The following is a 14,928-nucleotide window of genomic DNA, read 5'->3' as shown; positions in this document are numbered from 1 at the left end:
GTTGACCCTCCAGGGGCGTTTAAAAGCGCCGCCCGAGATGAGCCGGCGCAAAAAATGATCCTGGGGTGAGTCGGTCCCCAGCCGTCGGCTTCGAGGGCCGCCTCAGGCGCGTATTAAAAAAAAGAACCGTTCGGTGAAGTTATGGTAAAAATTAGTTAAATTTCGGTCAAACATGTCAAATTTCGGCGAAATTCGGCCAAACATTACATTAACCTAATAAAAAAAAGAAAGGGGCTAAAGTCGTCGCCATCGTCGTCGTTAGCCTTCTCCTCCTTGACGCGGGCGCCCCTGCTGGACCCCTGCCCGGCGTCGCCATGGCGGACTGGCGGCGGCGCGTCGTCGTCGTCGTCGCTGTCGCATAAGACGACGACCCCGCCTTTCTCGCGGCCGCGTCGGCGCTCCTCGAAGCGGCGTAGGATGGCGCACTGGCGCTCCTTCTCCTTCTCCTTCTCCCGGCGTGCCTTCTCCATCGCAATAGAGTCCTGGCGCGCTCATTCTAGGGCCGCGTCGTCGCCGTCGAACTCCGCCTTTACCGGCGCCAGTCCCAGCTCCGTCTTCACCAGCGCCAGCCCCGGCTCCGTCTTCACTGGCGGCAGCCCCGGCTCCGTCTTTGGCTTGACGAAGCGCGGAGGAGCCGACGAGGAGGAGGCGCGCCGACCGCCCTTATTGATGATGATGCCGGCGCTGTGAGTAGGGGTGGGCATATAAACCGAACAACCGAACCGATTTAACCTGAACCGAAGCCGAAGTGACCGAAACCGAATTGTTGGATACTATGCTCGGTTAGCAATTCTGAGAAACCGAATTTTGTTCGGTGAAATCGGTCTACACAGTCTGTCAACCGAATTGACCGAAGCACCGAGGCCTACCACTAACTGTCTGGCGCGTCTCCATAAATTAGCTCCCATTTATACGCTTTGTGCTACTAGCCAACGAACATCAATTATCCTTGCAAAAAAATCAAATGAATTGATGGCGCGTTAATGTGATTTAGTGGCGAACAGTGCCATAGGCTGGCCGGCTGGCCCGAGATTCCCTCCATGCTTCTCGTCACGTGTACTGGACGCCCGCCTGCCTTTCTTTTTTTATTGAACCTAGCCTAGGTGTTGTTTGTTGTTGCGTGTTGTCTCGCTCACAGCCTGTTTTTTTTTTCTTTGAGCATAACACGTGTTGTTATCTAGCCCACACAAACCATATCTCTTAGCCCAGCCGAGAAAATGAGTACAGCAGCCATCCCATCCGGCTAGCCCAACCCGCCAGCTGTCTGTTCGGTACAAAACCGAGTACCGAACCGATCGATGAGGGAACCGAAGCCTCGGTTTCGTTTATTGCTAGAGACCGATCGGTCCACGTTTTCAAGGAACCGAGAAAATTGAAACACTGAAGTACCGAACCGTTCGGTTCGGGGGAACCGAACGCCCAGGCCTAGCTGCGAGTGCGCCGGTCGAGTGGCGTCTCCGCCGCGGGCTTGGCCTTGACGCCGAGCAGGGCCAGAGTGTCGGAGGAGTGCGATGAGGATCGGGAGAAGGGAGAGGAGGAGGAGGACCCGAACCTCCTTGGCGCCCATGGCCCGGCGCGTCGGTGCTGCGCCGGGGCGGCCACCCTCGCCGGGGGGTACGCCAATGGCGGGTCGTTGCTGCCCTCGAGGTACGTGAGCACGCCCTCGAGTGTGCGGCCGGGGACGCCCCACCAAAGGTGGCGCCCCTCGCTGTTCTGCCAGCCGCCGACCACCAGCGCGCCGTTGGTGGACGTCAAGCGCTGCTGCTGGCGGCGCTCGAAATACGCCGCCCATGCCGCGTGGTTGTCGACAGCGTACTGGGGGAGGGAGAGTTGGGCGTCGGTGAGGGACACGCGCACGATCTCGACTTCCTCGGCGAAGTACTTCGGCTTCGCCACGGCGTCGGGCAACGGGGGAATGGGCACTCCCCCGGCGCTGAGTCTCCACCCCGTCGGCCCGGCACGCATGTCCGGCGGCGCCGGAATGTTCGCCTGGAACAGAAGCCAGGACTCCTGTTCGCGGAGCGAACGACGGCCGAAGCCGTTGGCCGCCGCCTCGTCTCCGGGGAAGCGTTCTGCCATGGCGACGGCGGGGCTGGGCGGGCTCGGGAGAGGTAGAGGGAGGGGCTGGGCGGCGACGCTCGGGAGAGGTAGGGAGAGGGAGGGGCTGGACGGCGGCAAGGGGCGGGGCTGGTGTGGGCACAGGCGAGTGGAGGCCACCGGCTTTTATAGCCGCGTCGCGCCCGTGTGTATGCGTGCGAGGGAAGGGAGGCGTCGGCGTGCCGTCCCGTGACGCGCCGCCCGTGAGGAATCAATGGCAAGGCTGACCGGCGGCAGCCTTGCCCGCCGGGCAGCCTTGCCATTGATTCTTCGCGGGAACCGAGGCCGTTGGGGGAAGACGAGGCGCCGAGTCGCTGACGCAGCTGGCCCGCGTCTTTTTCACGCCAAAACAGCTCGCCCTGGCGGCCCCCAGCGCGCCGGGTTCGGCCTGGGTCCGCCGACGCTGTTTTCGACCCAAACCGGCGAAAATCGGGCTCCTGGAGACGCGACTGAACCGTTTTTTCGGCGCCGGCGCAAAAAAATCGCCTGAGAAGGCCTTCTTGGAGGCGCGGCTGAAGATGCCCTAAAAGGGCCTTCCTGGAAGTGCGGCTAGAGATGCCTAAGATCCTTCTTCCGACGGAACTCCTTCAGCTATTTCGCACGAACGGGATGCAGTAAACACACGACGAAATACAGACGGACTTCCCACACTGTTAAGTACTGCTGCTTCTGCGTTTCTTCAGTTTTTATTTACACTATTATCGACAGCATCACTGTTAATTACTGTTCTACTTATAAAAAGTTACAGGGTAACATTGCGCTTTTCAACTGCAACCTTATCGACAGCATCACTGTGAACTACTTACTCCGTTACAGAATATCAGAAGTTCTAGGTTTAACCTTAAGTAAACATCTTTTAACTTTGATCGAGAATTTATAGAAAAATGTATTAACATCTACCACATCAACCATATAGTACATGTTTTTGACGTTGATATATTTTTCTAAAATCTTTGTCAAGCTGAAAGACGTTTTGAACAAACTGATTAGTGAACACACACAAACAAGTTAATGTTACAATTGACAGTAGCATGAGCTCAAATGAGAGTGCAACTGACAACATTACAGCACGGTCCCACACGAGTTCCACAAATGCGGCGAAAATCGAGAAATACAAGTTTTTTCACATCTTACAACTTCGACACACAACTGAAACTTTTTCTTTTTTTTCCCTGAAATGGAAACCAAGATGCATCTGATGCAATATATGGCTGAGTTCTTGGTTTACATGGCGACCGATATGGAATTGGTGCGGCAATCGGCTCCAGAGATCAACAACGGTGTTTTCGCTTTTCTTTTTCTAAGTTTCTACAGAAGATACACAGAGCTTCTTAGTTCGCAAGATAATAATGCTCATCACTGGAAACAAGATGGCCACAAACCACAAACTTCAGTGAAAGGTGAGAAACAGAGGGAGTGAACTCACTATACATGTAGACAGGGCTGTTGCTCCCCAAGAGAAGCAGGAATGCAATGCGAGCGCTGGGAAATTTGGCCACTGCAGGTATGAGATCTAGAGGTACTTGGACAGCCAAGGAAGATCTGGGGACTCCTTGAGTGCAAAGGTCACATCGTCGCTGCCAAACAACAAAATGAAAGGATTAGTATATGAGAAAAGAGGTTTAACCAGACAATAATACTAGCTTCCAACTGTCCTGTGGATCTAGGGTTTTGGTTCAGATGGGTAAAAGGGGAAAAGCCTCCTTATCCTTGTTCGATGCAAATTGGGTATCAAATTTTATCTGTGAATCAAAATTTTAACTAATCCCAGAACTATCAGAACCTGCTTCATTTCTTCGTATATCTGGCCGGTGGCCATAGCTTATGCATTGGGCTCTTGGCCCATCCGCGTAGCAAACTCATACTTATTAAAAATTAAATAGCTGCTGAGGAAGGATGTTGGTCTTCAGACTGTTCTGTAATGCCTGTTTGGAAGGGCAATGTAGTTTTTGCAAGCTAACCTTGGGTAGTTGAGCTGCAGCTTCTGCAACTTATGTTTGGTGCCTTCCTCGCAGAGAACGATCTTGCTCTCACCAAGCTTGCAACTGTAAGAGAAACTTAGAACAATTTGTTTCTAGACAACACTAAACTAGAACAGCATTTTGCATAGATAATAGAGAATTGAGCATTGGGGGCTAAGGGTTTTGCCTTTTTCAAATTGTAGATGAACCATAGGTAGGAAAATAATGAGAATGATGGAATGTATGCAGATAACATAGCTACGGTTAGGTAGTCTAATCCTACCATAGGATCATGGAAACATAATAAAAAAAATATGGCAACATTGATTCCTACCTATGCAACCTAAAAAGTATGTGATGAAAGCATTGTTTACTAAGTAGTTTCCATGTAACAAATTCTGTGCAAGTAACCTTTTTGTGTGGTGGAAATGAGTCCTACAACAAGCTAGGATCAGACAAGAGATGTAATCATTTCCCCAAAGAATTTGCAGCTGATTAAATTAAATGCGGTAATTGCCCAGCAGTAAGACCGACTAGACCGGCTTGTACTTCTTTACTAAAAAAACAGCAAAATCAAGATTGCCATTATAAATTACTAACCATGATTGTCTTTCTTCAATACCTACATAAAGGGCCAAACAAAGCAAGGTAGAAAAACTGAAGTGCTTGAACGAAACAGAGCACCAGTGTGATTTTGTAGTGTTCACATGACCTTTAGCACTTTTCTTTTGCATTGTACAATCAACCTATCATATATCTTTCGCTTACACGGAATTTGGTGGCATATATTAGTAAAAGGAAACAAGAGTAGTTAGGTTGGGGGAAACACAAACATGCACTATACCCACCAGTGTGTGCCTACAACAACGATATCCCTGAAGTTCAAAGGAAATGGCATTTACAATCATGGCATGACTTCTCATGGAACAAGAAAATGACAACGGGACTACATTTGTAACAGTGCACCTAAGCAAAGGTAACAGCAGCACTATCCACGTCATACATGATGGCACGTGCACATGAACTCAAGGTAACCGTATGTAAAAGCAACTTTAGCACAGTTTCATGCAATGTGAATACCAAATACAGATTAAATCAGAATCACTTACCAGATTTTCAGGAGAGTGTCGTATCCGGGCAATAGTTCTCTGTTGACGTGGCACCAAGAGAAAACAGTCGCTGCCAGCTACAGGATAAAAAGATATTCCATGAGAATTCTTCTGGAATTCTTCAAATGCACATATAGCGTAGGCACTCTTTCTAGTTTCCCGGTGGGAATAACTTCCATAAGAGCAAGATTGTTTTAATTCAGTACCAAATGGACAGTAATGCCTAATACAGTGAAGGAATGCTCACACAATGAAACTTCTGTAGCAAGCATGAGACAAAAAAATTAAAGCCTCTAATTCAGATGGAAACTCAACCAAAGAAGAGATTGGAGAGAACTATTGGTTATATGGAGGAATAGTTTAATGAGAGAATGAATGACTACGGAGTAATTACTCGCATGGTTTTTTGTTGCAGACCAATATACTGATCCAGAAAATAATCAGAACTTGGAAGTCATCAAAACAACACAAATTTACTGCATTCATGAAAGATAGAGCTAAGGCAAGCCAGTATCCTCATTTGAATACAGGTATAAATCAATTAGAATATTGGAAACCACATAATGGTAACAGTTCCAACTTAAGGTTGTGGCAGCTAGCAGACACGAATTCGGGGATAACTTAGTTAGTGGTAAGCAAGCTGAGTTGCCTAAAATAGGTCCACAAGGTACTCCGAATAATTTTTTATGCAGCAAATTAGGTTGGCTAAATTCATCAGAAAATTCGACCTAAGGAAAAGAGTGGATCAAAGAAAAGCAGTTATAACTGCAAATTTTCTGCATGACTGCAATGCTAAAGACAAACACACGAATTAAAAAAAGTTGTGCTCACCTTATCAAACAATACTTCACCTAGGCCACTTCTGTATAATTCGTGGACCATAGCAGCCAGTATAACTTTTCCAAATTTTGGGCAATTCTTCATTACCTGTAGTGTAAGTGAGGAGAAGTTGGTAATGTAAGGTTGGACGCGGCTAGTATTACTATTTGATCTGATTACATAAGTCAAGTACATGTGGTTACCGTAACTGAGCAAACTGTATACTACATAGCAAAGCTAACACAAAGTATGAGTTCAGATAAGAAGCAACCATTATCTCCACTTACTTGAATATGTGGTGCCTGAAAGACTTCTTGAATAGCGTCTTCTATGTCACCCATGCAAACAAAACCATTTCCTACAAGTATTGGACAAATGTTCAGTGGGCTATATATAGTTAAGAGCTTAGCATAAACCCCAAGTACCCTTGAATGAATAGGTTATTTACAATTGTAGTACAAATGTGGAGGGTTACCTGTATTTGCAGAAGAGGGAGTCTGTTCAACCTGTTGAAATTGTTTAACACGGTAGTCTGCAAACTCTGCTGCGCGTCTACAAATTTCTAAGGCCCGCCTAGCATCACCGGACATAGCAGCTACCTGCGGGAAAAAGTAATCTACTCAGATGAATGAACATGTATGTTAACAGAACACTTGCATGGTTTGACCTCATTTCACAGAACAGAAAAGCTAATTAGCTGGGAGATATGGATAAACAATTGTTTATTTTAATTCAATCTTTTTGCTCCAAAAAATCAACATCTTTCCTTGTGCTATGGAATGATGAAACTCAATGGTACAAGCAAATGTCATGCTGAATGCAGTAGCAATTGACAACTAATACTCAATGGCACCACACCGCACTGCTGAAACTCTGTTTATTCCACTGGCTCCCAGCTGTGTTGAACAGATTATGAGATGTTTCGTATCAAACTACTCAAGAAGGGAAGAGTGCAAAAATGATCAAAGCATGATTCACTCCACTGGTTCATGGGACTCTGTCTTACTTAAGTATTTATTATGAAACAACATGGAGGGTCTCCACGCAAGTAGGAGAAATTAACCTTTAAGTCAAGGACCTGGTGTTTAAATAGTTTCTGACCAAAACTCAGATTAGATGACAGAAGAACAATCATGGACAAGAAGATACAAGTATATAACAGTAAATGTGTACACATGATACTGTGATCCAAAGTTCCAAACCTTTCTAGAAGCAAACTCAATAGCTTGATCTTCAAAGGCATTGATACCCTTAAGACGGCTTGTTATGATTTCCTGCAGTTGCCGATAATTATAGGGGCCAAAACACAGCCGTTGAATACCCATCCTACTTGAGATACGAGGCAACAGTTTTTCTGGAAGATCCATTGTATTTGCTATACCTGCATTCAGTAACAACACACCAAAGAATAAATAATAGGCTAGAGATCAAAATCACAAACCAAGAAAGAGTTATAGGTACCTATAATAACTAGGTTTGAATTTGGCTTGGTGGGCCAATCAAGAATGTTATACAGCACCTGATAGAAAGATTAATCCAAATGTCAATGAACATGAATATATATCATACAGCAATCAGAAGACTAAATGATGGCAATGTTGGGCATTTTCTCAAAAATAAACTAAAAATTTGTACAGATATTTAATTACATTCAGTTAGATTAATTACCGACTGATTTCTTGTCAAAAGGAGATCAAGCTCGTCGATGAGCAAAACAATTGGCTGGTTTGCTTGCTTTCCAATTTTCTTGCCATCTGAAAAGTGCTCTGTTAAATAATGAAGAGCTTTTTTCCATCCCACCCTATGGCCACTCAATTGTTCATATATAACCTGCATATTCAATGAAGTGGACCTGTTATAAGTCTATGTTGACTGATAAGGGAATGCATATGCTATGCTTGAGTATGAATTTGCCATTTCTTAACCAACTTAGAAGTTTGTATTGTATACCTTGTAGATGTTCTCTGGAGAAGCTAATTTGAGACCATTGATTTCTATAAAACAATAGGGCCTCAGAGCTCCAGAATCAAATTCAGATCTCAACTTCCTCATGACTGCAAGTACACTCATAGTCTGCCAGTCAACAAAGCAGGTGCAGAAAATGCAGTTTAGCATTCAGCCACAGTAGAAGAAATCAATCCACCATGACGGCCATGAAATAAGGTAGGTTACCTTGCCAGTACCAGGCACACCATGAATGTAAAGGCAGCGTCCTAGACAATGGTCATTGCAAATTGCATCCTTCACAAATGTAGAGATCTCCTCCATTTCTCTGGCACAAGACTTCTACTCAGTAACAGTTTGCATAAGAAGCTGATGAAACATGCAACAAACATGAATAGACATACTTATCCCTGCAAGGCAATGACTTGGGAAGAGTAGCCAATAACAGGGTCGCCTTCGCCTTCTCCAGAGCAGTCTTTTGATGACACCGAACATGCTCAGGTATTTTTCGGATCCCAATCTTTTGCAGGCCATATATCCTCCCTTTCCATGAATTCTACAAACAAACAGGCATTTCAGTAAAGCGATGCAAAACTGTAGAGGGAAAGGGAGGAAGAGTTAGTACAGCAGCCAAAATTTTCTCATTAGATTGGTTCTTTCTGGCTGAGCAACGTGCAGCCGGTTCATCCTCCTCATCGTATTCTGAATCTTCATCGGTATCACTGTTATAATCATTAGCAGCATTGTAAGGCTCGTCACTGGGATCTTCTTTTGTCTACATAATAGAGCAAGGACAAGATTATTCACTATACCACAATGATGATCCAGATTTCTATGAAGAGAGCTTCACAGCTTTGAAGTTTCAGAAGATGTACCTCAGGTTCATCATCAATATCTGCCAGACGCTTAAAATTATGCCAATGTACATCATACTCGTATTCACAATAAAATACATCATCTCCGTCATTAGTGGCATCCCTATACTCTTTGGGGCTCATGACAAAACAATGTCTAACGATACTTTCCATCTGTAAAAGCCACAAGAAGAAAGCAAGTACAATCAATAAACATGGAAAATTTTGAGGAACCAAACATAGACAGGGAAAACACTAATCACCTCAATGTCTCCAAGAGCATTAGTACGATAGAGCTCTCTCCGCAAATTATGTGGCTGCCTTCCTGCTGCGGTCTCTTCAGGGATAGTGTACCACCTCACCTTTGCCCAGAATGCTCCATCTGGTTCCCTCCTTAAACTGTTACACGTTATTGCTATTTAGTAAATATCATTCTAACAAGAAGCATGTCTGAAAGCATATTCCCGCCTTCTTCTACCATCCCAAAACATCATTGTAGATTGAACTATTGTTTTGACGGAAGGAGGGGTCAGACCCATAACAAAACAATGTCTTACACCTAACTCGAATAAAAACTCCACAGCTAAAGTTAAGTCTATGCACCATCGCCTAGCACTTGGAAGGGATGTTCTACAGTTCCTATTCTCAGCAAATATACCAGTCAGACACACTATTCCACATCCATTTATCAGAAAACACATCAGTAGCCATCAGCCCATCACTACAGCAAACTGCCAACACGGTTCCAATTTCGCAAACTTTTCCAAATGTGACCAATTATAGCTAATTATCACGTGAATAAGGAAACCAATTCACAAAAGTTTCGCAACACAAACCTAAAAAAAAATTGGAGCGCCACTAACCTCTCAATGCGTGCAGCCCATAAATCGCTGTCGAGAAGCTTCTCCTTGGCAGTCCTCTTGATCTTCTTCCCGACAGGCGGCTTGGGCCTGTCGATCACCTTCCCTGCACGCTCTGCCTCGCAGTAGGGGCACGCCCAGTCCCCCTCCGGCACGCGGCGCAGCGGCGGGCGCACGCAGCGCAGGTGGAAGCCACCGAGGCAGGCGTCGCACTCCACCATGACCCCGCCGCCGGCGCGGAAGCAGACGCGGCAGTCCTCCGGCTCCTCGGGGTCCTCGGCGTCCGACTCGGCGCCCTCCAGCCGCTTGACGTACACGTCGTCCCCGGCAGCGAACTCCCCGCCGTCGTACACCACCTTGCGGTAGAAGGCCCGCTTCGCCGGCGCCCGCCGCTGCCGCTTGGGCTTGGGCTCGGCCCGGGCCGGGGTCTTGGGCGACGGCGACGGCGCGGCCCGCTTCCGCTTGAGGGTGGGCGCGGGCGCGGGCTTGGCGGGCGTCTCGAAGAGGGCGGCCTCGGAGAGGTCCTTGGTGGGGGTGTCGAGGAGGCGGCGCGACCTGCGGACGGCGGAGGGCGTCGCCGGAGACGCGGGCGGCGCGTAGGGCACGGGCTTGGACTTCCGCCGGGGCGTGGGCGTGGGCGCCGGCTTGGACGGGGTGGAGAAGTCCATCTGGGCGGCGGCGGCGGCGGCGGCCTTGGACGGGGAGGGTCCGGGCTTGGATTTGGATTTGGATTTGGTGGGGGTGGCGGAGAGATCCATTTCGCCGGAGGGGACGGGAGGGGAGGGGAGGCAACGGTAACACTGGCTATTTGTAGATTTGAAACAGAGGGGAGGGGTTAGGGTTTGGCGGTGTTGGGGGGAATGAGATCGGCCTGATCGGGGTCTCTGTCTGTCAGAGGAGCCGCGGTGGTGAAGGGACCCGTGTACAGCAGAAACATTCGGTTCGGTCGATCACGAGTCGTGGGGGCGGAGGAGGGGCGCCGCCGTGCCTGGAACCTGGATCCTGGGAGGCAGCGAGGCTCTCGCGCTCGCGCTCGCGCAGACGGTCGGTCGGCAGCCGGTGAGAGGGCGAGGAAAGAGATGGCGAAGGTGCCAGGCGCCGGCGGCCGTCGGGGTGCGGGAGAAGATGCGGTGGGGGCAGCTGCGTTGCGTAGAGTTTTTTTTTAATGTTTCTTTATCACAAATTCCGAAAATATATGCCCTAATAATTTGGAAGAAAAATCAAAACTATGACCTTGTCGGCCTCGGCCGAAGAGCCCGTCTTCGGTCACGCTTAGGACGGGAGGGAGAGGAAGGGAGGCGGGACAACGGTAACACTGTATGTATTTCTCTACTCCTAATGTATTTCTCTACCCCGTCGGCCTCACTTCACTGTTCCTCACGCCAGCGTAGGCGTTCGCGCACCGTCAAAGACGCTCTTTCCAACCGTACCTGGACTCTTGACATCCACGGGGCCCTTGGACCGGCCGCCCTAGTTGAACATGTCGATGTATGGCGGCTTCTTCAGCACGTGACTCTTTCGGACCAGCCACACTCCCTTCTATGGCGTTGGACGAGCTCCGGCAATTATACCGCGGCTTCCTGTTAGAATGCCCTCTTTCTGGGCAGCACTACCTCATCCTTCTGGAGGATCATCTGGAAGAGCTGGGGCCCCCTAACCGTCAAGTTCTTTCTTTGGCTTGCAGTCCAATACCGATGTTGGACCGCCGACCCGCTTGCTCGCCATGGCCTCCCTCACAACCAGGTCTGCGTTATGTGCGATCAGGAGCCGGAAACTCTTGATCATCTCCTGGTCGGTTGTGTCTTCGCTCGTGTGATTTGGCATGAGGTGTTGTCTTGGTGCTGCATCACCACTCAACCCCCTGATGGCACCGTTGGCTTCTTTGACTGGCTCTTATCGGCGCGGGAATCCTCTCCCGTGGCCTTGCGCAAAGGCCTGGCCTCACTGGCTATTCTCACAGCATGGTTCATATGGAAGCACCGGAATGCTGCCATTTTTTGATGGCCTGCAGCCCTTCTCGACGCACTTACTAGTCACCATCCAGGATGAAGCGCGCTTGTGGTAGTTGCCGGCGCGAAGGGATTGTACTTGGGGCTGGGCACCCCCACTTCTCCTACCCTCCTTGTACTCCTCTACGCCTTAGTGTCTACGTAGTCGGGTACAATCCTTGTAACTCTCACTCTCTATCAATGAAAAGAGTTGCTGATTGCTTGACAAATTATAGTCATGTAGAGTGTACCACGGCTATGTGGATGCATCTAGGACTACCATGTGTCGCGGATCTTTTGCCTCTCAACTATAACTCTATCAATTTGGAATAAAACTCCTTTTTCATCGAAAAAAAAGATCTGACTGAACAACGTTAACTTTTTGATCGCCGGCACTCTCCAGCAACCGAAAATCAGCTGAAAGATGGAAGTGTGCACACAAAGTGCAATGACTCTATTTCGCAAAAAAAGAAGGTGCAACGACTCTTTGGTACTCTTGTTTTTAAAAAAGAACCAACAGTTGCTGGCTTATATATTGATAGATAGGTAGCAATATATACATGGCTCATTTGCACGAGGCAATGAAAGAGAAGGAAGAAAGGAGAAAGAAGAAGAAGAAAAAAACCCAGATAAACCCTATATTATAGTTACAATTTCACAAAGGATCCCCGAACGGCTGCTGCATGCATGTGCTCTAACAATGTGCCATGCCATGTCCACCCGCCAAAAAAAAAACACAATGTGCCATGTCTAGATCGATCTAAGGATAGAAAGGTTTATGTTGTCTATATTGGAGATTTTCTTTCCCAGAAAAGGCGGTTGTTTTTTTCCAACCATAGATCCCCCATAGTCAAGATCATCAGCGATATGATTCTTCTTGAGATAGCTATAGTCGGTGTCGCCGAGACGATCGCATCCCACTGTCCAACATCGATATCAAAACATATGTGTAGGTGTCTCCAAGTTTCTGGTGCATAAGAGCACCGACAGCCGGGCACCCCAAATCCGTCTTAAACGCCCAGACAGTCGGCTTGGTCATTAATCGGTGAAAAAAATCAACCCACCTGGGCGCCTCAAACTGGCATTAAACGCGCGGGATGTCTAGCGTCTCTCATATCCAGTCCAAATGTAGGACAAATATGGAGCGGCCCGGGCATGTCTGGCACGTCAGCTTGGCCGACCCCGGCCCCACTCCGCCCCTACAAAATTGCTAATCAAAAAACCCTAGCGCAATTCACTCTACTCTCGCTCCGTCTCTTCTTCTCCCACTACTCCGATTTCTCCAATTCTGATCCATTCTGACGACTCGAGCGACCATGTCGAGCGCCGGCATCCGCTTCGACTCCGACCTCGATGTCGACGAGGAGTTGGCCCTCCGCATTTCACGCGAAGGTTGTGTAGTCCGTGCCTCCCCCACGCCGTCCCCTGCCCCCGCTGGCCGCTGCTCCGCAATGGTAGCGGTGGGTACTTGTGCCCACCGCGCTGGCTCGTCGCAAGAGGCAGCAGGCATGGGAGAGGAACACGACGGAGCAATCCGTGTCGCCTCCGTGGGTTGCCAACGGAGCCCAACGAGGACGAGCGGCTCCTTGCTTGGGTCTACTGCCGGTCGCTTCTGACGGCGGAGACGAACACTCGGCGGCTCTGTCAGACGAACGCTAAGGCGCTCCAGCTTGCATTGAGCAGTCGAAGGGCAAGGTGGCGGAGGCAGCGGCTCGGGCGGCAAAGCTCAAGCGGTAGCAGGACGGGGCCATCCGGCGGCTCAAAGTGCTCATCGCCCTCTCTGACTCCTTGTCCAACGACCACAACGCCTCCGACGACGATTTGGATGATCCACCACCAGGCGCCGACGCCTACAGTTGCGTCGTCGACCGGAAGGGCAAAGGGCCGGCTAGGAAGTGGTGAAGATCCACCGTCTTCACATTAATTTCAAGTTTTTAGTAATGTAGTTTAAGCTTGTCCATCGTCTATGTGCATTATGTAAACTTTGGTGATCTTTTGCAGATCCGTTGGTGATCTTTTGATGAACGGATTGTGCATTTCTATGTCCGATTCTATGTACATTGCACGATCTGCATAGTTTTATCTATGTTGCATGGTTTAGTATGGATATAAGGGATCCAATATAAGATACACGGATATGAACGACACGACTTAAGAATGGACCGGTCAGTGCCCATGGACTCGCCCGGACGCTTCGGCGGATGTTTAAGGGCCCCGATTTGGTGACCGCCTATATATAGATAGGTAGAAATATCCATTTGGCCATCCCCATCGAAGCAGCCAATTTGGCGCACTAGATGCGGTCTTCAAGCACTAGACAACTGAAGACTTGCATCATGCCAGCGCCCAGGCCTTCTAGAAAATTTTATGGAGGCTGCTGGACTGCGATAGGAAGTTGAAGCCGAAGCCGTAGTCTTCCAGATAATCTCATTGTCTTCGTCAGGTTTGAGTTTGATGTTTACAGCATGAAGCAGGTTCAAACACGGAGGTACTCAGATGTGTGTCTCATAGTGAGGATGCCTTCTAATGTCGGCAATCCACATGTTGTTCTGTAGTGCATCCTTCATGGACCCTTCCTCTTGGAGCATCTCCAGCCGTCGCCATTTGGAGGCAAACCGGCGTTAAAATCGGCCTGATGATGATCGGGTTCCTAGCCGACGCCCCCAAGGTCGGCCTAGACGTCTGTTTTAAACATTTTTTAACATTTATTTGACTAAAATTCAGCGAACGGAACAAATATTTGACAAAACAGTACATTACTTCGGCGAACTGAAATTGTTTTTTACATAGATAACAAAACACTTGGAAAAAAACAAAGAGGCCGCGATTACAGGCCGAATAACACGCTCACAGAGGCAAAGTCGCCGCCGCGCAGCTGCCGTTGCCCTCGTCGTCCTTCTCCTCCTTCACGCGGCCGTCCCTGCTGGACCCCTGGCCGGGGTCGCCCTGACGAACCGGTGGCGGCGCATCGTCGTCGCTGTCGTTGTTGAGGACGACGATGCCTCCCTCGTCGCGGCCACGGTGCCGAGCGGCGAACTGCTCAAAGGCGCGGCACTGGCGCTCCAGCTCCGTTCGCGCCCAATCTTCGCGCGCCCACTTCAAGGCCGCCGCGTCGTCGAGCCCTGGCTCCGTCTTCACACCGGCACGCCCTGGCTCCGTCTTCGGCTTGACGAAGCGGGGAGGAGCCGAGGAGGAGGCGCGCCCGCCTTTGTTGATGACGATGCCGGCGCTGCGGATGCGCCGGCCAAGCGGCGTGTCCGCGGCCTCCGCGGGCTCGGCCTTGACGTCGAACAACA

At 49.2% G+C, this 14,928-nt stretch overlaps 1 protein-coding gene and 1 non-coding gene across 2 annotated transcripts; both read right to left on the bottom strand.

The window, feature by feature from the left end:
• Positions 1–3,139: 3,139 nt before the first annotated feature.
• Positions 3,140–10,698, bottom strand: LOC125519925 (origin of replication complex subunit 1-like). Its single transcript, XM_048684699.1, has 17 exons — positions 9,648–10,698; positions 9,048–9,183; positions 8,806–8,958; positions 8,556–8,705; positions 8,335–8,486; positions 8,159–8,258; positions 7,937–8,059; positions 7,655–7,816; positions 7,448–7,505; positions 7,189–7,367; positions 6,462–6,585; positions 6,274–6,344; positions 5,999–6,094; positions 5,168–5,244; positions 4,059–4,142; positions 3,524–3,674; positions 3,140–3,405 (listed from the first exon to the last, which is right to left on the bottom strand). The coding sequence occupies exons 1-16, from the start codon at positions 10,400–10,402 to the stop codon at positions 3,611–3,613; spliced, it is 2,484 nt and encodes an 827-aa protein (XP_048540656.1). The 5' UTR covers positions 10,403–10,698; the 3' UTR covers positions 3,140–3,405; positions 3,524–3,610.
• On the bottom strand, positions 8,821–8,898 carry LOC125526170. Its single transcript, XR_007291590.1, has one exon. It is a non-coding gene; the product is annotated as a small nucleolar RNA snoR28 (small nucleolar RNA).
• Positions 10,699–14,928: the final 4,230 nt, after the last annotated feature.

The sequence above is a fragment of the Triticum urartu genome, chromosome 7 (genome assembly GCF_003073215.2).
Source record: "Triticum urartu cultivar G1812 chromosome 7, Tu2.1, whole genome shotgun sequence".
NCBI classification, from domain to species: domain Eukaryota; kingdom Viridiplantae; phylum Streptophyta; class Magnoliopsida; order Poales; family Poaceae; genus Triticum; species Triticum urartu.
The sequence above is the reverse complement of the archived record's forward strand: the minus strand, read 5'-3'. Positions and strand labels throughout refer to the sequence as shown.

Coding starts and splice junctions, on each gene's coding strand:
- LOC125519925 (XM_048684699.1), bottom strand. CDS start 10,402: ATGGATCTCTCCGCCACCCCCACCAAATCCAAATCCAAATCCAAGCCC. Junction 7,506..7,654: donor TTTTGACAAGAAATCAGTCG/GTAATTAATCTA, acceptor TCTTTCTATCAG/GTGCTGTATAACATTCTTGA. Junction 5,245..5,998: donor GTGAAGTATTGTTTGATAAG/GTGAGCACAACT, acceptor TTTATCCTGTAG/CTGGCAGCGACTGTTTTCTC.